The following is a 23,986-nucleotide window of genomic DNA, read 5'->3' as shown; positions in this document are numbered from 1 at the left end:
GATGCAGGATCAGGGGGGAGGGGACCGTGGCATCGACGAGCGAAACCGTCGGTACGAATAACCCAAATACAGCGACGGCTCTGCGTCAATTAAGCATCAGTGCGGGAAGCCGATTGGCGCGATCCCTGGGCCTGTCGCCTCGCACATTGAAAGAGCGAAGAAGACGCTTCTTGGCTTTGGATCTAAATGCTGACCGGGAGCCATAATATCGCCAGATAATAGGCGTAAGTTGTGAGACAGCATTTCATGGCCCCATGGATTGAGGGTGACATCGTCCCGTATCTCACTTTTCCAGTCGTCTGATGTTGAGGAGAGGTATGCAATGGGCATCAAGGGACAAAAATCGATCCCATTTTCCCACTTGCTGATAGTCTGAAGAAACATTTTCCAAGTAAACATGGGTGCCAACCCCCCGCAAGGCAGAAGAACATTTGCTCATTCCCCGACGACTACTTAAAACCGCTCTTCTATCCATTCCTCTACATTCTTTGGTCTCTCCGTCAGAGTTGTCGCCGCATACACAGTAATTGAGAAAATCATGAAATGGGGATTAAGCTTAAGGGCGGTCATCATGCTGTTACTTCCCATTGGACAATTGCTCGATTTGCCCGGCGTGGATCTAGCCAAAGTAGGACGCAGTGGCCGAGATACGTCCCTGATCCGAGCCCCGCTATCTAGGCAGCCGAATAATGTCGAATGAGAGATGGGCGGGTTGCTCAGGTTGGTTCCATTATTCGATATTGCAACACACAATGGGTGACCGCAATATCAGATTTACCCTGATGTTATGCGACCACTCTCAACGTTCGACCCTGAGGAGTAAGCCGTACACTTCATGACATCCGGTTCTGGATTGATGTTTTCCCAGGAACATCACACAAGAGCGGCCGTCTTAGAGAATGTTGTCACAGGCGATATATCCTGCTGCAACAATGAATGATGAATATCGGACTCAACTGGTACTTGTTTGATATTTTCTAGGAACGATGTAAACCGAAAGTACTTGCTGAGAACCAACCTTGACACTGTCCCTGTTTTTCATCGTTTCCGTCGCAAAGTTCCCGCCTGGCCCGCTCTGGCCCGTGGACGTTGAGGATGCAGAGTGCTAAACTCTGGAAGCATTCATACACACACCGTAAACTCCGTCTGGTATCCCACGTACTCCCATGCTGTGATGGAATTCCACTCTGCCCTTATGCATACTCCATGGCTTGTCCGACAGCCTCTTCTCGTTGTTTCCTCACAGCGTCATTCTCGGCCTCCCGCTGCTCTTTGAGCGCCGCTTCAACGTCGTCTCTCAGACCGCCCAAATCTGGGGGAATGGTCTGATATTGTACACTTGGGGCTGATTGCACGAACCTCAGCTGTTCTGTCACATGCTGCAGCACTTCATCGAGTTTCTTTCGTGTGTTGCGGTTGACACGCGGCTCCCCGAGAATCTGCTCCAACGTCGGGAACAGCTCCTCATACCTAAATTGGTCTCTCCAAGGAGCGTGTGTCGGAACAATGGGATCGATCTTGTCCTGGCAGCCGATGGCGATGCTGGTTTCGAAGGCCCAGGCGCGCGCGACATTGCGGGGAGTGTACCCGCCGCCACCAAAGAGAATCATGGGCACTCCGAATGATTTGCAGAATTCGACGCAAGCCCCGTGGCCCTGTACTTGAAGGTTGAAACGTCCAAGGCGATCTCCGGCGAGAGAGTCGGCACCGCACTGCAGCGCAATAGCACTGGGTCGGAACTTCTCCATGCATTTACCAATGACATTCTCAAAAAGCCACTTGTATTGGTCATCGGTCACGCCATCGTTTAGAGGAACGTTGATGGCATGATGGGCTCCAGGGTTATGCTCGTTCTTAGGACCATTATCGTCCAGTCCGCCGGTGCCGGGGAAGAAGTTGAGAGGGTCGTATTTGTGGAATGATACCGTCATAACGCGGTCGGTGGAATAGAATGCTTCTTCAACACCGTCTCCATGATGCACATCAATGTCGATGTAAAGGACACGGGGATAGCAGCGTAGTAGCTGCAGAATGGCCAGGACGATGTCGTTGATATAACAGAATCCAGACGCCTCGGCCTTTTTCGCGTGATGCAGGCCGCCTCCCCATGACACGGCAATGTCGGACTGGTTGGAACATATCTTTCGCGCAGCATCGAGAGATCCGCCCGCTGACATGGAACAGTAGTCGTAGAGACCTTCGAACAGAGGACAGTCGGAGCCACCCAGATTAAACTTAAGATCGGGATTAGCGTTCTCAACGTCCCTAGGAACAGGCTCGGGCAGGACTGTGCCAAGAAAGTCCAAATAGTCGTCCGAGTGGAAGTCGTTGAGCTCCTCGTATGTGGCGGCTCGGGCGATGTAGTTGTCCATGGCGAAGGACATGCCGTAAGAATATATGAGACTCTTGGAGAGGGTAAGTCTCCAGGGTTTCATAGGATGAGTCTGGCCGAAGTGGTGCTTCTCCATTTCGGGATTGCAATGGAACGAGACATTGTAGCCTTTTGGCCGTGTGATGCCCGACTCCTCAGCTATGCGCTTGCATTTGGCGAAGTACTTGGCGTTGTCAAGCTCACTGGCTTGGCCGAGGGGCTCATATTCCTCAACAATGTCGTCCTTGTCGGTCCTGTGAGGTAAATAATTCGGCTTAGGGACGCGGAATCGGTACGCGTCTGTGTCCATAATGGCGAGCGACGGATATCCCGCCGGAGCGGCCGGGATGAAGCTCAAGATGAGCCTCGATTGTTGTCGAACGTGACTGGTGGGGTCCTCGGGTGGCCGACTGAGATGAGTTTTACTCAGCAATGGTAGAACAGATGGCTGGTAACGCTGGCTGAGTCAGAGGTCGTCGCAAGGGCCAAATCGAGAGCTTTTAATGTTTATTTCCTTCCTGTTGGGTAATTGGTGGTCGTGTGCGTCAAGGTCCAAAGCTGTCCGTAAGGTCGTCGGTTGGTGATTCGTGATGTATTTGCGAGGTTTCGTTCGAGGGTTGGCTTCATAATTGGATAGTACCTTCTGTGGCAGGCGACGGGGGAGGACGCCGGTACATTAGGTAGGTCTCTGCTGAGGTAAAGCAAGGTTTCCTTCCATTGCAAAGACCAGCCACCTCGGGCGCATTTGAGGACGCTTTCCCCATAATGGTTGGAACACACCAGCCTCACTGTGGCTTGACTTTCTGGTACACGCACGAAATCTCGAGAAGACCTCATCTATCTGTACTCCGTACACTCGAGACACATTTTTCGAATCTGCCTGAGGCTTGGGAGCATGCCCAGAGTACCTTACGCTCTACGATGCATAACTCTGCTTATGAGTTGTTGATATCTTTACTTTCTTTCATGGATACTTTGCGGGAACCTAGTTCATGCGTATCTTGGGTTTGAGGCTGGAATTTGCCTTGAACACATCCAAATAGGTACAAGGAGACATTGAGATTGGACCCAATCAAGTATCCTCTGGTCCCCCATCCAAAATGTAGCCAATCAAATGACTCAAGGTCCGCCTCAGCACATGCCCGAAGCCGGAACGCACCTTGCGCATCTCCAGTAGCATGGAAACCGGAGGCTAAAACTCCCGTCTCCGCTCAGCTCGTCTCGCTATCAGTGGACGGTGCCATGACCAGCTGGACCCTCGCAAACTTGTCCACCCACCGGTGACACCACCCGAATTCAACTGGAACTGGACCACCACGCTGCACAAACGCGATTCCAGCCTTTTCCACCCCACACCCACGCGCATCCGAGAAAATTTCATCTCTCTATCCCTATCCAGCAGGGGAATTTTCATTACTCCGTGAATAAAATACATTCCGGGATCACGAGCAAGGGCCCCGTACGTCGCCTTGCCTCGCCTCGACTCGACTCGACTCGATCATTCGACGCTCGACTCGCCTGCTGCAAGCTGGCGAGAAATCGAACAAGAGAGCACTTGTCGATTTGACGCCCCCCCCTTCTTCTTCCGGTCTCCAGTTTCTTTTAGGTGAGCCAAGCTAGTCACTTCATTCGTTGCGGAGGATCGTGGCCGGGGTCTCTGTTCATCAAAGTCTCTCCTGTCCAAGACTCCTCTGTCATCGCCTACCCCAAGGGCAAGTGCAGCCAAGGCATACGAATATATCACCAGTGGTCCTCTGCCCTCTCGGTCAGCCCACCCCGTCGGCGGACGTGCCGTGCCGCCCCGCCCCCGTCACCCTGCGTGCCGCTATTCCCACCTGCCGCCGGCTTTTTGCTCTATACCTTACACTCCACATATCCTCTATTCTGCTCTGCCCCAATCCCTCTTACCTCGCATAGTCCCCTCTTAATCTCGATGACTTTGGTTCACGAGACCTTTGTTGCTTCCTCTACCTCCCTCGACCTATCATCGCACCCCGTGTCTCGTCCTCGTCCCTGTCTCTAGCAAGAACCCTGCTTTGGTTGCATATACATCCTGCTCCTGATCCGTCTCCGTGGTTCTTGCTGGGCGTGCGCCGTTTCGTCTGCCTGCTAGAACAGATCCCGGCCGCTTGTTTGCTCAGCAAAAGGGTACATGTCTACACTGGGACCGTCGTTAACACGCAATATGCCTAGAGACGATCTGTCCATCGACTTCGTCAGGAGGATGCCGACGGCCGAGGCCCTCGACCCGGCCATCATCCTCGACGACTGGCTCAACCGCGTTCAGAACCTTCCAGAAGAGATTCGCTTCTTGCAGGATGAAATCGCCGACAGGGACCGGCAGTACGGCGACTGCGTCAAGCTGATTGATGACCGCGACGGAAAGATACAGAAATGGATCAGGGCGAACGGCAGCCACGAGACGAACCCGCGCGAGCAGGGCATGCGATCTCAGATGCGCGACAACTTCATCCGTGCCGACCAGCTCGCCGCGGAGAAGATCGCCCTGACGCAGAAGCTGCAGATCATCATGGATAAACACCTGCGAAACCTCGACCAACATATCAAGATGCTGTACGACCGCGCCGAGCCAGGCTTCAACGAACCCGACGAATGCCCCTCCCTCATCCGGCCCAGCGCCGCGAATCACTCTGCCCCGTCAGGCCGATCCATCAACCCCGCGAGCCACCTCGTCGGCACAGCCATCACCGCGACGCCGTTGAACCCGATCATCAACTCGTCGAGTCCGGTCACGGCCCGCGCAGGAAACCCCCAAATCCGCAACGCCCAGTCCCAGCAACACGCCGCCTCGGCTCCTACGACGCCTGCCGCCAGCATGATAATGAATCGTCAAGCTCGGGAGAGTTCGGCAGGGCCGGGGAGCGGCGTGCCAAAGAGAGGACCGCGTTCCGTCTCCGGACTCGGCGCCCTTCCTGCGACGTCGAGCAGTCTGGCCAGACACTCCTCACTAGGCCCAGGCACGCCGAAAGGAACCACCCCCGGCGGACCGAACGGCACGGTGCGAGCAGGCAGCGCAGGGCCCAGATCGTCATCTACAAAGGCATCGAGCGTCTCAGGCATACGGAAAGGGACACCGAGTGGCGCGGGCCGGAAGAAGCCGATTAGCATCAACAAGTCGTCCCTGTCCCGCGTAAAAAAGGCCGGAAGCCGCAACTCTCCAGCTTCGACGGCAGACAGTGAGTTATCGGATGCCGAGAGCGGAAGCGGCGACGACGGCGACCACCGCAGCCGCGCAGACCGTACGAGCGGCACCCCTGCGCGCGATCGCAAGGACGGCGATGGCGACGGCGACGACAGCATGCTCGACGCCGAGGATGACGAGGCTGGCGACGACAAGAAATACTGCACGTGCCAGAACGTCAGCTTCGGCGACATGGTGGCGTGCGACAATGAGGATTGCCCCTACGAGTGGTTCCACTGGTCGTGCGTCGGCCTTAAGAGCGAGCCGAACGGGACGTGGTACTGTCCCGTGTGTACGGAGAACATGGAGAAGCAGAAGAAGAAATGAGGCTATCTCTGTGAGGCTAAGAAGAGATGGCGGTGATTCGAGCGTTTATACCCCTTTTTCGGAGGTTGTTGAGTTGGCGGCGTTTGGTAGCTTGATTATCAGGTTGAGGCTCTCGTGGATGCGTGACCAATCACCGGGGAAGGACTAGGCGTTTGGGTGTGACAATGACGGCTGGCGTACTTCACGCACATATTCCGGAACACACACACAACACACACAATCATCCTTCATATCTGTCATACGGTATACTTCGACTCCTTACGATAGAATAGGTAGAAGAAAAGACACGATCAAGTAAACCTGGCCTTGACCTATGTATGCACCGCATACCAGGTCTCAACTGTTGCCTATGTGACCTAATTGGACTGAATGTTGTAAGATATTATAACCGTCGCGTTAGAGGCGCCGGTGTGTCGGGGCTGGATATGCTATACGGATGATTCTTTACTTGACGATCCAGACGGATGATCGGACAACTTCTGGGCGCTGTGGTGTGGTCTGGGCTTCCTCCCCTCCCCCCACGTGGGACGCATCGGAGAGCCTCATTTGATGGGGCGGCCTGTCTGCGATGCAGTCCAAGTGCAGATACGGATTGAGGCTTCCCGTCCGCCGCCTGTTCTATTTGTGGTAGCGGCCCCTGGTGATGACATTTGGCTCATTGTTTCGTTTCATTGCTTCCCTAACCACCCTGGCGACGGCTAATCAGCGCAACCTGGAACTTGCAACATATTGCTTATTAGACAAGGATGAGTATGGATAAAAGAGTTCGAGATCCGGGAGAAGAATGCCATTATTGAAAATGGCGTCAAAAAGCGCAAATTGCGCTTACATAACATGCTGGGAGACGTTCGTGAGAACAGGGGTCTTTTGCGTGACAGCCGACGGCGTGGTGTCTGATCGGGCTGAACGGACGCCCACGAGTTTGGCTTGCCGGGCTGAAAGAGTTAGTTGAAGTTAGTAGAGTCCGGGCGATGGCCGGCAACACGTCGAAGTCTCTCTAGTTCCCTTTCAACGTCAATGGGCCACCGCCACAGATGAGATGATCGTGTCGGAAAGGGCCTCTGTGTCTGTACTCCGTACGGATATTCTGCGAGATATCCGTCTTGGACCATCCGGCCCACAGTGTAGCAGTATGTAATCAAACTTCCGACCTGGCGGGATGGGTTTTGATGGATCCCTTCCCCTTGAGCCGGTTGGGAACTGACTAAAACGAGAAGCCAAGTGGGAATTGGCCCGCCCGGGGCGCAGATGCCGGCATTCAGGGGTTGTGTGTTTTATTTTCGGTCAACGAACTTCACAGGAAACCTGATGGTTGGATCATTTGAGAGCTCAAAGAGCGATTGTTCGGGAAAGATTCCGAAGAGGGCCGGCTTGGCTAGAAAATCGGCTCCGGCTGTGATGTGGACTAGGGGCCAGAAAGCAAATAGCACGGCGATTCTCGCTTGACACTGAGGCAAAACCCGGTCGCTTGAAGCAAAGGTCGCCGGGTTGAGTACTTTTGGTCCCGATCAATTTAGCGAAGTCGGGAAGTTCAGGGTGGTGGCAACTCCTATTGTTGAGCGATGGGCGATGAGGTGTGTAAAGCATAGGCGAGTCCGGCCATTGGGCGTTCAGCTCGGCCGACTATCTTCGACGAATAGCGCCATTGATGGGGGGACGTCGGCGAGAAAAGACGGGCATCGGACCGCTTGCCCCCTTTTGAGATGCCCTCGAACAGAACCAGCCTTGCTCGACTTCCAAGTAAACATGAAAGACGGTGCGCGTCGAAGTCTTTGTGGTCTTGGGCAGATCCGAGGAGGCTTTTGCAATGCGAGGAGCACACCGTAACGTTTCCCCAGGTGGGGGGCGGGTTCTCTAAGGTAAAGTAGGTGAAGAAATGGGTACATCAGGTGTCGCGTCCCGCCTTATTGCAGACAAGGACTCCGCCAAGTGGTTGGGGCTTGGGGGGACGCAGTAGGAAATACAGTAGGAGGGCCCAGCTCATCTTACAGCTGGCGAGGATGTTGGTTGGTGGAGTTGTGGTATTTCAGGATATCCATTCAAGGCGAGTGAATCTATAGCGAAGACGGTTCGACTCCGCAGTGAATGGAGACTCGCACCTTTTTTAGTGCAAGCATCGCCGGGAAGTACTTGTTCGGACGGCTCTCCCGTACAGCAGTGTGTGGGCGGCCGTGGCCGCGGACTGATGCTGGAACTTGGGATGGAGATGGTGATGGGGAATGGGAAACCCGAGGACGTAACTCCATTTTGCTGCAAAGACGGAAGACGTTGCCCAGCATCGTGGTTCATACACTGTTCCTGTATGTTTGAGCATTGGCCTTCCCGGTGTCGTCCCTGGCTTCACCTGGAGTACCTAGGTTGGGTGAAGTGGGATGGTTGGTCGCAGCGTTTTGCAGACTTGGCCGTTATCCGCACGCTGTGATGATCTGCATGTCCGTATCTGTTTGTGTACCCCCAATTCTTGATTAAAACAACGATGTGCTTCTCGAGACTGGTGTTGTTTGATTCCCCCCCCCCCCCCCCCCCCCCTCTCCGCGCCTTATTCGCCTTTGCCACTTATGCGAGCCAGCAGCTGCTGCAGCCGCCGCTTCTCTCGTTTAGGCGTCACTAGTCTGAAGCGCCACAGGGGTGCTGAGAAGGCTGTGGCCAGGCCAGACGCCAGAGGGTTGCAGTCGAGGAGAGGTGGGCTGGAATGGCTTGAGTGGGCGATATCAGGTACCGATGATTAGCTCCAGGGACTGGACTGGGTGGGAAATATTTTCGGCCTCGAAGCTTGCCTTGATCAATCTCATCTTTCTCCTATTGGAGACGAGTACGAGCCAAGGGGCATTGGGACAAAAAGGACAAGGCTGATGTGGATGTCGGGCCCGACATTGGGGGACTGTGTGCTGTGTGGTGAGTGATGTATACGTACGGATATCGCGAAATAAAAACAATCCAGCACAAGTTGAGGTGAAGGTGGGATGAGGTAGGTACTTGCCAAGGTACCTAGAGGAGGGGTGGGATGGAATGTATAAACCACTCCGTACAAAGTAGCGTGAGTACCCCGTAGGTACTTCGTATATGGTTCGGGTTCGAGAAGGAGGTGAGGAAGGAACCTTGAAGGCAAGCGCAAGGTCTCGACGGTGACTGCCCAGCACCCAGCACTTCGATCTTGCCTTCAGGTGTGTCGGCCGTCGGGTGTCTCCAGTGACAGGCGCCCCTCCCCCCGTGGCTGTCTCCTCCTCGAACGGGGGGAACGAGATAAAATGAAAATTGGCAAATGCGAATCGACTGGGTTCCCACAGTGATATCACCGCTATAAAGCCAATTGCCCGGCCACCTCCTGCCCGTCTCAGCTTCTTTTGGACGGCTCTCCTTTTTTTCCCTATTTGATTCCTCTTCATCCTCCCCTCTCTCCATCCCAACCAAAATTCTCGACCACCTTCGCTCGTTGCTGTGTTGCTGTTGCTATTGCTGTAAGTACCTTACCTTAACTTCCCCATCCCCAATCGTGCCGCCTGCTTCCCCTCCAACCCTTCTTCACTCTACCGCCGATCACCGCAACCGCACTCTATCTGCCCCAACCAAGCAGATTGCAGCTCTGATCTTGCTTCCGAAGCACCTCACTTTGCCTCCCTCTGCCAATTTTCGCAGTTTCGGTACCTCCCCCGCCCTCCCCAAGCTCTCCTTCACCGGGGGAGTACCTTGCTTTACCTCCGCCGACCTTAACTTCTGCCTCATTCCACACCTTGCTTTATTTTTTCTCTCCCAAATCACTTGGAGAAGCTCACAAATTACGTCAGGCTACACAGAACCCTCTGAGCTACCAGCAATCTTTTCGCCGCAAATCCCACGGCGAATCCCCTGTCAACGTAGGCACTACCCCCGCCGTCCTCGAAATCACCGCTTGTTTTTCCCTCTCCTTTTCCACACCCTCCCCTCTACACCTACCAAAAAAATCACGATACACTCAAACGCCGCTCTTTGCTCTGTTGCAATCCATTAACATTTTTCTCAGTATATTCAGTTCCACACCGCAAATCGCGTTAAATATCATTCACAATGGCTCAAGCGATCAAGAGCGCTCTCCCCACTCACCTCAAGTCCCCCCTCGGTGGTCAGGGCAAGAGCGATGAGGAGTTCAGCTCCCGCCACCACGGCAAGACGAGATCCCACATGGTACATACTTTATCCACCCCTTTCTTTCAATGCAGTCTTGAACGAGGCCATGTCGAGTACCGCGACCGGTGCCTGTTTTGTTCCGAGACAGACAGCACAGGGTCTTGTACAGCTCAGAAACCGCCATACTTGCCAGCTTGTGTCACCTCTGCCATGCCGAATACCTGAGATGTCGTACGACGCTTGGCTACTTGCTGTACTTTGAAGAACGCGGCTTGGCCAGTTCCCAACGGTATCGTACAGCATCGCCAATGTGTTAGGCATTAGATACTTTCAAGGACATTTGCTGGCTTTACACGGTTGAAGGGGACAAGCTGCGCGGTACGGTGTGCGCTGTTCTCTACCTGGCAACAAGCTCCACGGTGCCTGTCAGGGGTAGCAGAAAGCTGGCTGCATTGGTCGCAGAGCCCCGCTGCGGATCACTCGACGATGGCTTCAAAGCATTCTCCACTTTGAGATACGACCACCACAGGAGTCGGTCCCCTTTACCTGAGAATGCGTGGCTGACTTCAAACCCAGGCTTTCGAGAACACTTCCACCAGCGTTGCTGCTGCTCAGATGCGCAATGCCCTCACCCAACTTTCCGAGACTGTCACCGACCCCGAGCAGAAGAAGGTTAGCATAATCACAGTCCAATAGTAGTAGTAGACAGACCAGTTCTAATCATTTTACAGCTGTTCGAGACGGAGATGGACAACTTCTTCGCCCTCTTCCGCCGCTACTTGAACGACAAGGCCAAGGGCAACGCCGTGTAAGTGCATAGCAACAACGATGCGGTACAAATAACCTCCAAGCTGACAATGAGATAGCGACTGGGACCGTATTGCTCCCCCTGCCCAGGGTCAGGTTGTTGACTACGAGGACCTCGCCAACTCCGAGTCCGTCCAGTTCCTCAACAAGCTTGCCGTCCTGAAGCTCAACGGTGGTCTCGGTACCTCCATGGGCTGTGTCGGCCCCAAGTCTGTCATCGAGGTCCGTGACGGCATGTCCTTCCTCGACCTGTCCGTCCGCCAGATCGAGTACCTCAACCGCACCTACGATGTTAACGTGCCCTTCATCCTCATGAACTCGTTCAACACCGATGAGGACACTGCCTCCATCATCAAGAAGTACGAGGGCCACAACGTCGACATCCTCACCTTCAACCAGTCCAGATACCCCAGAATCCTCAAGGACTCTCTCCTCCCCGTCCCCAAGAAGACCGACTCTTCCATCAACGACTGGTACCCCCCTGGTCACGGTGACGTTTTCGAGTCGCTTTACAACTCTGGCATTCTCGACAAGCTCATTGAGCGCGGCATCGAGGTTGTCTTCCTGTCCAACGTTGACAACCTGGGCGCCGTCGTCGATCTGCGCATCCTCCAGCACATGGTTGAGACCGAGTCTGAGTACATCATGGAGTTGACCAACAAGACCAAGGCCGACGTCAAGGGTGGTACCATCATCGACTACGAGGGATCCGTCCGTCTTCTCGAGATCGCCCAGGTCCCCAAGGAGCACGTCAACGAGTTCAAGTCCATCAAGAAGTTCAAGTACTTCAACACCAACAACATCTGGCTGAACCTAAAGGCCATCAAGCGCGTCGTCGAGAACGATGAGCTTGAGATGGAGATCATTCCCAACGGAAAGACCATCCCTGGTGACAAGAAGGGCGAGTCTGACATCTCCATCATCCAGCTGGAGACCGCTGTTGGTGCTGCCATCCGTCACTTCAAGAACGCCCACGGTGTCAATGTTCCACGTCGTCGCTTCTTGCCCGTCAAGACCTGCTCTGACCTGATGCTCGTCAAGTCCGATCTCTACACGGTCAAGCACGGCCAGCTCCAGATGAGCTCCAGCCGCTTCGGTGACGCTCCTCTCATCAAGTTGGGCAGCGACTTCAAGAAGGTCTCTGACTTCCAGAAGCACATCCCCTCCATTCCCAAGATCATTGAGTTGGACCACCTTACCATCACTGGTGCTGTCAACCTCGGCCGTGGCGTCACTCTCAAGGGTACCGTCATTATTGTTGCGACGGAAGGCAGCACTATTGATGTGCCTCCTGGATCCATCCTCGAGAACGTCGTTGTGCAGGGTAGCTTGCGCCTGCTTGAGCACTAAGTGGCTTTTTTTGCAAGTTTTGTATTTTGAGCACATTCCAACTAGATGTCACGGTGCCCTGAGTTGCATCACGAGGGGACAATCTGGAGGCGAGGTGGAGCAGTAGAAAGAAACCAATGATCATTCCCCCCAAAAAGGCGGCGTCTGCATAAGGTATCTGTGGCAGCGGCAGAACAAACTCGATAGTATTTTAATAAGGCACCTCAAACCCTGCGTGCGCATTTCGTTGACCTCCACTTGTACTTCGTACTTGCAATGGTCACTCTCATTTGATCCATGTGAACTACCGTTGATTTTGGCATGGTCCGTCGATGGCCGTTTGTGTGTAACGATGTCGGTCTGCCGGTAACTTGGACCTGCAGTTCCGTGTGGAGTGGTCCAGAACCGACTGGCAACGAGTAGCGGTGAGACAAGGAAAAAGGAAATCCGAAAAGGCAAGGTAAAAATAAAAACAGACAAAAAACAAAAATTGAGATGAACAATGCGGGTGTTTACATGCCGGTCCTTACTCCGGGCACCACAGCGGGCGGGCGCAATCCGAGGGGTAGGGGGAGGGGGGTTCGACGTGGGATGCTGCCGCCGGATGCATGATTTTGGCGGGCTGCCGGTTTCCGACTCATAGTTTACGCCTCCATGCATTTTTTGCTTCATGGGATAGATGGCAGCGGCAGCGACAAATGCATTTCTCTAGGCACAACGGGTTCACCGAAGACAAGAATCGTTAGGCTTTCTAATGCGGGCATATTGTATACGAGCAACGAGCAACGGAGGCTAAATAGGGCGGCCCACCCCCATATAGTAGAGAGGCCTTAATTCGTCGCCTTGGTACTTTGACACTCGTGGACGGCCCTGCAAGCGTTCAAATCGCCGTTCCCTCTTAGCTTTGTTGTACGTTCCCCTTTCTCGGTGACAACGACATCCCTCTTTCTCTTTTTTTTTGATTGCACTAAGCCTTGAATACGAAATATATCACATCAAAACTTACTCGACAGAAGCCCCTGACCTTGTCAAATATCTATCTACCCAATTGAAACCGGGAAACACATCCCGACCACAATCACCACACACACACACACAAAAACCATGGGCAGCCTCTCCGGCCCGGCAGCCACGGCGCTGCCGTACTGGCAAGTCAACGTCCCCACGGACCGCCGCACAGACGAGTGCCCGGAGGGCCTCCGCAACCTCTCGGCCAAGGACGTCGGGATACTGAGCACGCCCGACGACGCCTACCGCCGGCAGACGTGGACCGAGGTCCGGCGGCTCGTGGAGACGAACCGGCTGGATCTGTTCCAGCGGGTGCCGAGCGAGCTGAGGCGGTACCGGTTGTTTATTCACTCTCTGATTAAAGAGCACGGGAGTGTGATGAACTTTGTGCTGAGGCGGCGACTTGGGTGGGAGGAGGGTGAGTTGGGGTCGACTGGGGGTAAGAGGCCGTTTGAAGAAGCGGGGGACTATAGGATTTTGCATAATGATTGGCCGTATGGGATTGATGCACGTATTGTGCATCTTGTTGTTTGGACAAAGTTTGAGCTGGAGGAGAATCCGGCGACGGGGGATTTGACGGAGAGGGCGAGGGGGGAGATTGATCGGTTTGTGGAGGGGACCTTCCGGGCGAGGACGAAGGCTGATACTGTGAGTTCGTCTCTTCTCTTCTCTGTTATGATTGATTATGAGTCTCCGGTCTCAGTTCTATGGCACTGTTGTTTGAGTGGTTGAAGCTGACGATGATGGCTAGGTCATTTGGTTCAAGAACTGGCGGAGTCTCAAGTCCGTTCACGCGGTTGAGCATTTCCATGTCATGCTCTTCGACCCGGATCCTGCGTTTATTCGGGAGATTACCAACGGCGATGTGCCTCAATGTGAGAAGTTTGAGGCATGAGTAGTAGAACAATTGACGGATCTTGGGCTTGGTGAAGGGGGGAGTACGGTTGAGAGCTCATGACGGCAAACGGTACAGACATGGGAGGAGACAGAAAGATAGCAAGAAACGGACGGGCACCTTCTCCATCGAGCTTACCACAGCAAAGAACGTTAGATTCGACGTATTATGATTCTCTCTCTAGAACAGACGGATGTGACTATTGCTTTGCCTTTGGGGGTTCTCTGTACTCCACGCACGAGGCCGCCGCCAAGGTGATGGCTGTCGGCTTCTCCATGATGACCTTGATAGTCCAGTCTGCAGGCCTGACGAGAGGCTCGTGAATATCGAATCGCTCTTGGTAGTACCGTCTGACCCCCTGAGTGATGGCGGGACCGAGGGCTTCAAGCGTCTCAAAAGAAGAGTCTCCCAAAATCTGTTGGTACCATGACTTGAGTCAGCAATGATCCTTATACCGATGAAGAGAAGAACCATCGAGACGGCGAAGAAAAGGGAAAAGAAGTAACATACCTTTACAATGAAAGACTCGATTTCGACATAACTATCCGAGTATCCATTATAGCCCTCGATCTCGACACTGACCACGACAATCTGTCTCGCCAGCCTCTCGTTGTCGTTGACGCCAATGAGCGTAGGGACGCGCAGCTCGTTGAATCGCAGGGTCGAGCTGTATAGCCACCCCGAGAGTGAAGCGTTATGGACGTCACAGGTCGAAGAGTAAGAACGGCTCACGCTGCTACCAAGCAGTGACGCCTTTGGCAAGGTGAGAGTGATGTTCAGGTACCGAATCTTGGGAAGCTTGTTCTTCAAGAACCCCGGATCATCCGACTCGGACCCGTGGATGGAGTACCCTGTCAACTCGACCCAGATCATCCGCATGGCCTGTTCCAGGCTCATGTCGTCCTTGTAGCGGTTCACGTCGTCCAGTAACCCGAGGATCGCCTTGGCCAAGAGGCCGTAGTGCACCGTGTCATCGCTGACCTTGTCCGAGAGTGACGCGGCCTCAAAAGGCTCCGACATGGACAGCTCGGCGGAGACGACAATGGGCTGTGTCTTGCCCTCGCGGCCCCAGGCATCGGTGCCGACTTTGATTATGCTCTGAAGGTCGCGGACCCGGATCACTGCAAAGGGTTCGCCGGCCTCGGCGCGGACCTGCCACGACGAAACAGGTTTCGACATCGTGTGGGCCGAATTGCAATTGACTATCGAATCAATAAATTTTGTCTTCTTTGGAAAGGACGAGACATGCGGTCGTTTGGACGGAGGTGAAGGATGAATGTAGAACGAAGTGGCCGCGGCTCAAGGTGAATAGGGTATAGTAAACTCAGTACGCACTGGGCAAGGAAGCTGCCCTACATGATGACTACCTAAACAATCGCAGGGTCCACCACAACTGTAAAACCACTCACATCACAGGCGATGTCTCATGCACACGAAGACAATAGTAAAACGCCATTTGATCAATTTAAATGAAGGGCTCGATAAGCGGAGATGTTCTCTTCTTTGGCCATTTTTATTACAATGCGTTATTTGTTTTGATCTCCTATTTGACCCGGCAACACGCTCCCCCCTCATCCATCCAAGATGAGATGGCGGCCGTGCATGGCACATCGGCAATCGTCCTCATCAATACATTTAAAGACCCAACCACTTCCTCAGATCCTCAGTATCACGGGAATTCCAGGCAATCTTGGCCTTGACCGAGTCGGTGGACTGCGACAAAGCACGCACGAAACCCTTCTTCTCCTTATCCGCGAAGAACTTGTCGAGCTTATCCAGCTGCTCTTGCTTCGTAAGCCCGCTTGTGCAGTAGCTCACGATGCTGCCAATCATGGAAGACTGGGCAGGGAATTTGGTGTAGATCTCCTCCCATCTTGTTTGCAGCCAGCCAAACAGAGCCTCAATGCCGCCCTTGCTTGACCGCAGACTGCCAATGGGGATGTAGATATCTTGGTCACGAACCTCGCCGCTCAGCAAAAGGTCCAGCGTGCGCTGGCGGAGCTTGGGGTCGCGAGATTGGCCGAGTGTTCGCAGAGCGCTGTTACGCTCGTCGGCGGTCTCGGCGGTCTTGTAGTACTTGTAAACAACATCATACTGTGGTCTTGGTTAGTGGTCTGTCTCAAAAGCGTTCTGAAGGAACAGTCATACCTCTTTCTCCCCGCCAAACTTCAGGACAATTGAGAAGACGGAGCTTCTGATGTTGGGGTGGATCGCCGTCTTGTCTCCAGCCGCGAACTTCTCAAACATGGCCCGAGCCGCAGCAACAACCTTCTCGTCACCGGACATACCGGCCGCACTGAATGTGAGAGCCTTGTACTGTTGCTCGACGTGGCCATCGTTGCTGGAGAACTCCCATCCTAGCTTGTGCGCGATACTGCTGACGATTTCCCGCTGGAACTCGGTGAGTTTGTCAACGATAGCATCGTCCTCAATCCAGGCCATCTTGATTGAGCCCAAACGGGTAAGAATCTGATCCCATACAAGGTACTCGGCCTCGCCTCCTTGGCTCAGAGCCTTGAACAGACTCAAAAGAGACGAAGTCTTCTGGTAGCCCGAGGTTGCGAGAGCAGCCGTATCTGCCACAATGCCGACCCTGTCTTGAACAGAGAGGAGCTCCGCAGCGTTACCAAGCTTCTCGAGACGATCGATAGGGTACTTGGTGCGGTAGAATCCCGTAGAATCAGCGTTGATCTTGAAGAACTCGGCGTCATCAATCTCGAATTTGGTGTCACGAGTGGTGAGCATCAAGTCCTTGTCGACACCTCCCTTAGTACGGACGTTCAAAGAGATGGGGTAGAGGACCTTGTCTTCCTCAGGCTTGACGTCTCCCGTAGTCAGGAAACGATGCTGCTCGACGCTGATTGACTTGCCCGACTCGGTGACAGAGACGACGGGGTATCCCACGTTCTGGGTCCAAATGTTCATGATGGAGCCAACGTCCTTGCCGCTAGCCTCGCTCAAGGCTTGCCACAGGTCGTTCGTAGTGGCGTTGCCCCAAGCGTGACGCTTAAGGTACTTGCGGACTCCCTCCATGAATACATCCTCTCCAAGGAAGGCCGAAAGCATGTGGACAACACAAGATCCCTTTGCGTAGCTGATACTATCGAAGATCTCGTTGATCTCCTCGGCCTTGTGAATAGGAACCTCGATGGGGTGACTGCTTCTGAGGCCGTCAAGGCCCAAAGCTGCCTGAAGATCTTCCCTCACGAAAGACTCCTTAAGTTTCCACTCGGGGAAGAAGGCGTTCATGGAGTAGCGAGACGCAAACTCGGCGAAGCCCTCGTTGAGCCACAGAGCGTGCCACCAGTCCGGAGAGACAATGTTTCCGAACCACTGGTGAGCAATTTCGTGGGTGATGACTGTCGAAACACGCTCCTTGGCTGCGGCACCACTGGTCTTGTCGTCAAACAAGACTTCGACCGTACGGTAGGTGACTAGACCCCAGTTCTCCATAGCGCCGGCAGCAAAATCGGGGATGGCAACCTGGTCAAGTTTGGGCAGAGGGTAAGGCAGACCAAAGGCCTTTTCGTAGAACTCCAGGGCCTTGACACCAATATCCAAGGCGTAACGACCTCTCTCAATGTCCTCGGAAGGTGGGGCGTACACTCGGATGGGTACTCTGAAGTCATTGGTCTCGATGTAGTTGAGCTCTCCGACGATGAAAGCAACGAGGTAGGTGGACATGACGGGGGACTTGTTGAAGCTGACAGCCTTCTTTCCAGAGGGCAACTCCTTCTCTTCAGCCACATCCATGTTGGAAAGACAGGTCAAGGCCTTGTCGGCAATCAACGTGACGGTGAACTCGGCCTTAAGTGCCGGCTCGTCGAAACAAGGAAAGGCTCTGCGGGCGTCGGTAGGCTCCATCTGGCTGGTGGCCATGATACCCTTGGTGCCATCCGGCTTGTTGTAGTATGAGCGGTAGAACCCGGCCATTTTGTCGTTCAGCTCACCGACGAACTTAATCTCGAGGATACCCTTGCCACCCTTGGTGAGCTTCTCCTTGAACTCGAAGCTGTGCCATTGCTTCGACTCGTCATAGGTGACAACTGGTTCGCCAAGGCTCGTCTCTTGGCCTTCAACAGAGAAGGACAAGGAAGTATTCTTGATCTCAATTTCATGGGTATTCAAAGAGATAGTGTTGGAGTCCTCAGCCACGTCAAAGTCAATCTTGACCAAGCCATCGAACTTGAGCGTCTCGAAGTTGGGCTCAAGAGTAAGATCGTAGTGGCGCGGGACGACGTTGGTAGGCAGCTGTTCCCGAGGGTAGTTCAGCGTGCCAGCGCCGCCATGCTCTCCGTGTCTGCACATACTTCTTTTGAAGGAGCAGTATCGTGTAGCTGCGATGCGCTGAGGGTTCTGGAGTCGTGAGGTTCGTCGAGGAGGGGTAGCTCGAAGTACGGGAGAACGGGTCGCAAAGGCGTTGTGATTTCGTAGTTGGTAGGGACTATTCAAGGAATCAGGTCAATGAATAGGTCAAAGGTGGGAATGTGGTTGAATAGGAATATAAGTGTACTTACATGCGTGTAACTGGTCTTGTCGTCGGGTTGACGATGCGTGGGGTTAGGTTGACCGTTCGTCTTGTTGCGAAACGGAACGCCATTGAGGAGGGGGAGGGAGGGGCCAAAGCCGCAAAGGAACGAAAGCGGTCAGTCTGCTAGGCACCCAAGCTGTCTAAGGAAGGTACATGCAACAGAGACGCGGGGTCCAGCTGAGGGGAAGCTTCCAGTTCTTCTGTGCAAATCAATGCTCCAGTCTCAGAAGTGGAAGGCGCCGACGCAGGCCGCGCAGACCGCTGGGAGAGGTAGAAAACTCTCCCCACATCCCCCATGCCTCAGGTCACTTTCCATTCTTTCCCTCTGCACCGCCCGGACCCACGCCAAGCCGCTTCCACCCGATTCGGCCCACTGCCGCCGTGACCGTGCTTTCCTGGGAGGGCCGTCGGGTGCGCTGCCCGGGCCAGAAGCACCGGATCTGCCTTTCTTGCTGCCGTCCGGCCGGCCAAAGAACATGGAAGCCAACCGGAGGACTTGTTGAGGCTGAAGCCGTCAATCTCCGGGCATTGTCCATATTAGAACGATCGCGCATGTGTTACCCAAGTGCCTTCCACAATTCCTCCGTCGCCATCAAGGATTGATTATCTGATTGGACACCTCCACAACTCATTGCAAAGGACGGGAGAAACTAGCTCGCAATGTACGCACGTGTCACCAAAGCAAGACTGAAAGCCCCCGATGATTATAGTTTCGTTCGCAAGATCTTCTTTACTGAGCTAACAGTATAACGTGGCCCATTCTTAACTTCTGCAATTCGCCATACCAATCCCGATGTTCCTCCGTCTCCGCGGGTCATAGCCTCGAGTCCAAACTGCATCTACTACCTACTCGCCGTGCGATGACAAGAATACTTCTACAGCGAAGGGCTAAAAGCAGGCGGGCACAGGAACCTCAGGCACCGTAAGTGATGCTTGAAGAATTGTTTGGTAGCAATGACAATTTGTCACGTGCCACACTTTCTGCTAGTCGTAGATCTATGCTTGAGGAGCAGGTAGATAGACACGCAGACAAAGACTGGAAATCATTTATCCCAATGGGGAAGCCAGCGTCTGACTGAGCCAATGGACAGGCTTAAGAATGCCATATCCTAGTTGTGCTGTACGTATGACTTATACTCGGGTGAAAGCGGGCAAAGAGCTTGCAGGCACGCGGATGTGCCAAAGGCAGGCCGACTAATATGCTGTCTCCCCAGCCGAGAACCACTACCCCGGGTCAAAGACAGACGTCATTTCCACTTGAGCTCCCGACGATTAGGTTAAAATTACTATAGGCAATATCACCTGCTTACAGAATGACTTGCCTGCCGACCCTACACTTGTCTTACCCCGGCTTTACTGGACGGGGTGACGGGGTCGGGATCCATGATCGGGAAGAACCGCATTAGCACCTGGCTATTCCGAGCGACATCCTCGGGATAATCCATGGCGCACAGCCTGTCCCAGACCATTTGTGGAGTCAGAATGCCATTGTTTGATCTCAATTGCCAATTAGCAGCTTGTCGTTGGACCGGGGTGCCGGGGAAAAGACGTCTTGAAGATCGGGCGTCGGGACTTGTAGATTGTCGAAGACGCACTTTGACGCAAGCTCAGTCCCTAGAGTCCACAAGATCCCGATGATGGATGATGGTTGGAGAGCCATTGTGCGGAAGACAATAGTTGTGGGTAGCCAATCAGACCACACGGGGATGCCAACGGCCGATGGTCAAGGACTCAAGACATGGCAACGGCCTTTGTTTTGTCCAGGACCGAGGTCACTGACTTATTAGGGCACCCGGAAAAGACACAGAAATTGTGAGGCCGGACTCGGGACGGGACTGGGGACGAGGGACGAGAATAGCGAGAACGGCCCAATGAAGAGAGACAAGGGCAGAAACGTGTTCCAGATCCCTCCCAGCTGCTGGCCGCATTGGCAGGGCAGCGTTTTCATTGCTTGGTTTGTTGAGAAGTGGCCCTCACCAAAGACGCATTTATCGTGGTGAGGCGGTGCTAAGACCAGCACCAAAGATACTTTGAAACGAAGCTGGTTTGTGATATTCTTGGCCGTTTGGAGCTTGGGGCCCATGTAGCGCTCTAACAGGGCAGATGCCCCGCCTCGTCTCGAGAAAAAGCGATTGGGCATCCGTCCAAGATACCCCCAATCTTTTGAGCGATCCAATGGCGCCGTGGGCACCTGCCCGAGCTAAGTTAAGCAACTTATGATACCTTACCGCAGGTACCTACTCCGGTGCAGCAGGGCAGGTGGGGTTGCAAACGAAGGTACCCTTACCTGAGGAGGGAAACGACCCCTCCAAAACAATCTGCTCCCACCGTGCTCCTGCTGTCCCTCACCCCCGCCTCTGTCGCCATCAACCTCCCTTCCATCACTTCAACCTCGTCTTTTTTTCTTCATACGCAAGTAATTGCTGAGGTCTTACTCCGGCTCTATCAATCAAAACTCCACAAGTAAGTTGTCTCATCATACGTTTCCACTCCACTGCACCTGGCGATGGTCTTGGGGGAACAGCTGGGAGCTTAGAAGCTGTGTCCGAAGAATCACCCCACCATGCCATCCCACCCTGAGGCAATTCTTGCTGTCCGGTCAAGGAGCGAGCACTTGCAAGCTTAGCAATTTCCCCCAATCGGTCCTATCACATTGTTGACTCACCCACTTGTCTCTTTTCTGCCTTCTGCCAATATAAAGCCTTTCCCTCCCCCCACGACCACCTACTGACCTCTTTCTCCTCTCTTCGTTAGGAACAAATCCATCACACGAGACAACATGGCCATCACCAAGATCCACGCTCGCTACGTCTACGACTCCCGTGGCAACCCCACCGTCGAGGTTGACGTCGTCACCGAGACCGGCCTTCACCGTGCCATCGTCCCCTCCGGTGCTTCCACTGGTACGTCGTCTTCGTCCTCACATCCTCTCCCTATCGAAAGATAAAAGTACCGAGAAGCTGATGATATCCATTGAACAGGCCAGCACGAGGCCTGCGAGCTCCGCGATGGTGACAAGACCAAGTGGGCTGGCAAGGGTGTCACCAAGGCTGTTGACAACGTCAACTCCGTCATTGCCCCTGCTCTGATCAAGGAGAACCTTGATGTCAAGGACCAGACCAAGGTTGACAAGTTCCTCATCGACCTCGATGGCACCCCCAACAAGACCAAGCTCGGAGCCAACGCCATTCTCGGTGTCTCCCTGGCTGTCGCCAAGGCTGGTGCTGCTGAGAAGAGTGTCCCTCTCTACGCCCACGTCTCCGACTTGGCCGGTACCAAGAAGCCCTACGTCCTTCCCGTTCCCTTCATGAACGTCCTCAACGGAGGGTAAGCAACTCCTCGCCGCTACTATGACGCGACATTTTGCTCACTCTATGCTATAGTTCCCACGCCGGTGGCCGCCTCGCCTTCCAGGAGTTCATGATTGTTCCCTCGTAAGTTGATCTATACAGCAAGGCTCCTTGCAGCCTGTCGTTCTTCATCAGCTAACAGTTGTGTGAAGCGCTGCCCCCTCCTTCTCCGAGGCCCTCCGCCAAGGTGCCGAGGTCTACCAGATCCTGAAGAGTCTGGCCAAGAAGAAGTACGGCCAGTCCGCCGGCAACGTCGGTGACGAGGGTGGTGTTGCCCCTGATATCCAGACTGCCGAGGAGGCCCTCGAGCTCATCTCCGAGGCCATTGAGAAGGCCGGATACACTGGCCAGATGAACATCGCCATGGACGTTGCCTCCAGCGAGTTCTACAAGGAGGACGTCAAGAAGTACGACCTTGACTTCAAGAACCCCGACAGCGACCCCACCAAGTGGATCACCTACGAGCAGCTTGCCCAGCAGTACTCTGACCTCGCCAAGAAGTACCCCATTGTCAGCATTGAGGACCCCTTCGCCGAGGACGACTGGGAGGCGTGGAGCTACTTCTACAAGACCCAGGATATCCAGCTCGTTGCTGACGACTTGACCGTCACCAACCCCCTGCGCATCAAGAAGGCCATCGAGCTCAAGGCTGCCAACGCTCTCCTCCTCAAGGTCAACCAGATCGGTACCCTCACCGAGTCTATCCAGGCCGCCAAGGACTCCTACGCCGACAGCTGGGGTGTCATGGTTTCTCACCGTTCCGGTGAGACTGAGGATGTCACCATCGCTGACATCGTCGTTGGTATCCGGGCTGGCCAGATCAAGACTGGTGCCCCGGCCCGTTCCGAGCGCCTTGCCAAGCTCAACCAGATCCTCCGCATCGAGGAGGAGCTTGGCGAGAACGCCATCTACGCCGGCGCCAACTTCCGCAAGTCTGTCAACCTGTAAAGTGGTTTAGCGATTACGAAGATGAGCTTTTGAGTTCCATAGTCCGATGACAATATTCTTTCCGGAAGACTCGGCAGGACTGGGGTGAAAAAATTGATGAGACACGTCTGGCGTATGGGAAATGCGCAACGGAGGGATGAATGGGAGCATCGATGATGAAATTCGTAGCTTACCGTACTTTATCCTAAATGAAAAAAGAACAGATATCCCCCATTTTTTTTGAGAGCTTGAAAGGTATCCGAGAGATATTGTGTAATGATATCCGCTACTATGCGGAAAAGGACTGCCGTTGGAGGGTATTGATCACCACGCTGCGAGCAATTCTGAAAGGCATGTAAAGATAGATTCCTTACGTGAGGCCCCTGCCAACGTCCCGGCCGCAAGATAAGACCGATTGGGTGACACTGTTCAGAGTAACTTTTGGTAAGCGTCGTTGGCCAAGTCAGCATCATTATGTAATACAAGCAGCTCAGCTTCGGCTCTCGATACGGCTAGCGCTATTTCCTGTGGACCACCAGAAGACGTGGGATGTGGACGTGGAGCTAAACACACACACACACACACACACACACACCGCTCAGTGACCCAGTACCGGTACCACACTCAGCCTGTGGCCCAATCACTTGGATTCAAGCTGGACGCTGCAAGGTGTGCCATGCCTGAGCTGAAGAACTGCAGCAAAGAGTTGGCAGCTCAAGGAAAGGTGGGAGGCACCGTGCACGACCTCAAACTCCCATTCCCCCCTTACACAGTAGGGGCTACAAGTTCACAGCCAGCCAGAGGGCTTGCGTTCACGCGTAACTATCATCCTCTTCTTCTCCCGTCAATTACGAATCCCATCTCTGCTGCCCTGCACATTGCAGATGCTCAGGACAAGGCAGTCCGGATACAACCGGGGGTTCACGCAACGCATGTGTCGTCATTCATGAGACTACACACCAGACGAACAGAGAGAGAGCCTAGAACAACTGGCGGACCAGCCATACCGCCGCGTCGCAACGTGGATACCGAGTCAGTATTCACTGTTTTCCTTTTCCTTTGTCCTTCTCTTCTGTACGGATAGTGGCCTGGTGTATCTCCTCTACTCTGCTTCTGCGGCTCTCTGCCTATCAAC

General features: G+C 54.0%; 7 protein-coding genes across 7 annotated transcripts; 4 read left to right on the top strand and 3 right to left on the bottom strand.

Moving 5' to 3' along the window:
- Positions 1–944: 944 nt before the first annotated feature.
- On the bottom strand, positions 945–3,088 carry BDP55DRAFT_682207 (histone deacetylase). The gene has a single exon (XM_060576257.1). It carries the CDS (start codon positions 2,679–2,681, stop codon positions 1,194–1,196), a length of 1,488 nt encoding a protein of 495 aa, XP_060423388.1. The 5' UTR covers positions 2,682–3,088; the 3' UTR covers positions 945–1,193.
- Positions 3,089–4,556: 1,468 nt separating this feature from the next.
- On the top strand, positions 4,557–5,900 carry BDP55DRAFT_564940 (PHD-finger domain-containing protein; the record flags this gene model as incomplete). The annotated part of the gene is made up of 1 exon (XM_060570379.1): positions 4,557–5,900. One exon carries the CDS (start codon positions 4,557–4,559, stop codon positions 5,898–5,900), a length of 1,344 nt encoding a protein of 447 aa, XP_060423387.1.
- A 4,044-nt stretch (positions 5,901–9,944) lies between these two features.
- On the top strand, positions 9,945–12,161 carry BDP55DRAFT_564810 (UTP-glucose-1-phosphate uridylyltransferase; the record flags this gene model as incomplete). Its single annotated transcript, XM_060570366.1, has 4 exons — positions 9,945–10,061; positions 10,581–10,676; positions 10,736–10,812; positions 10,871–12,161. The coding sequence occupies 4 exons, from the start codon at positions 9,945–9,947 to the stop codon at positions 12,159–12,161; spliced, it is 1,581 nt and encodes a 526-aa protein (XP_060423386.1).
- A 1,083-nt stretch (positions 12,162–13,244) lies between these two features.
- BDP55DRAFT_637720 (uncharacterized protein) lies at positions 13,245–14,043 on the top strand (the record flags this gene model as incomplete). Its single annotated transcript, XM_060573017.1, has 2 exons — positions 13,245–13,796; positions 13,900–14,043. 2 exons carry the CDS (start codon positions 13,245–13,247, stop codon positions 14,041–14,043), a joined length of 696 nt encoding a protein of 231 aa, XP_060423385.1.
- Positions 14,044–14,242: 199 nt separating this feature from the next.
- BDP55DRAFT_564778 (uncharacterized protein) lies at positions 14,243–15,222 on the bottom strand (the record flags this gene model as incomplete). The annotated part of the gene is made up of 2 exons (XM_060570361.1): positions 14,243–14,458; positions 14,554–15,222. The coding sequence occupies 2 exons, from the start codon at positions 15,220–15,222 to the stop codon at positions 14,243–14,245; spliced, it is 885 nt and encodes a 294-aa protein (XP_060423384.1).
- Positions 15,223–15,359: 137 nt separating this feature from the next.
- On the bottom strand, positions 15,360–18,829 carry BDP55DRAFT_682179 (peptidase family M1). Its single transcript, XM_060576256.1, has 3 exons — positions 18,561–18,829; positions 16,192–18,487; positions 15,360–16,137 (listed from the first exon to the last, which is right to left on the bottom strand). Exons 1-3 carry the CDS (start codon positions 18,641–18,643, stop codon positions 15,679–15,681), a joined length of 2,838 nt encoding a protein of 945 aa, XP_060423383.1. The 5' UTR covers positions 18,644–18,829; the 3' UTR covers positions 15,360–15,678.
- A 2,524-nt stretch (positions 18,830–21,353) lies between these two features.
- On the top strand, positions 21,354–22,872 carry BDP55DRAFT_637717 (phosphopyruvate hydratase; the record flags this gene model as incomplete). The annotated part of the gene is made up of 4 exons (XM_060573016.1): positions 21,354–21,477; positions 21,556–21,901; positions 21,958–22,008; positions 22,077–22,872. 4 exons carry the CDS (start codon positions 21,354–21,356, stop codon positions 22,870–22,872), a joined length of 1,317 nt encoding a protein of 438 aa, XP_060423382.1.
- Positions 22,873–23,986: the final 1,114 nt, after the last annotated feature.

This window comes from Colletotrichum godetiae (assembly GCF_030913485.1).
Source record: "Colletotrichum godetiae strain CBS 193.32 chromosome Unknown BDP55scaffold_71, whole genome shotgun sequence".
Classification (NCBI taxonomy): Eukaryota; Fungi; Ascomycota; class Sordariomycetes; order Glomerellales; family Glomerellaceae; genus Colletotrichum; species Colletotrichum godetiae.
This window is presented reverse-complemented; position numbering and strand designations above follow the sequence as displayed.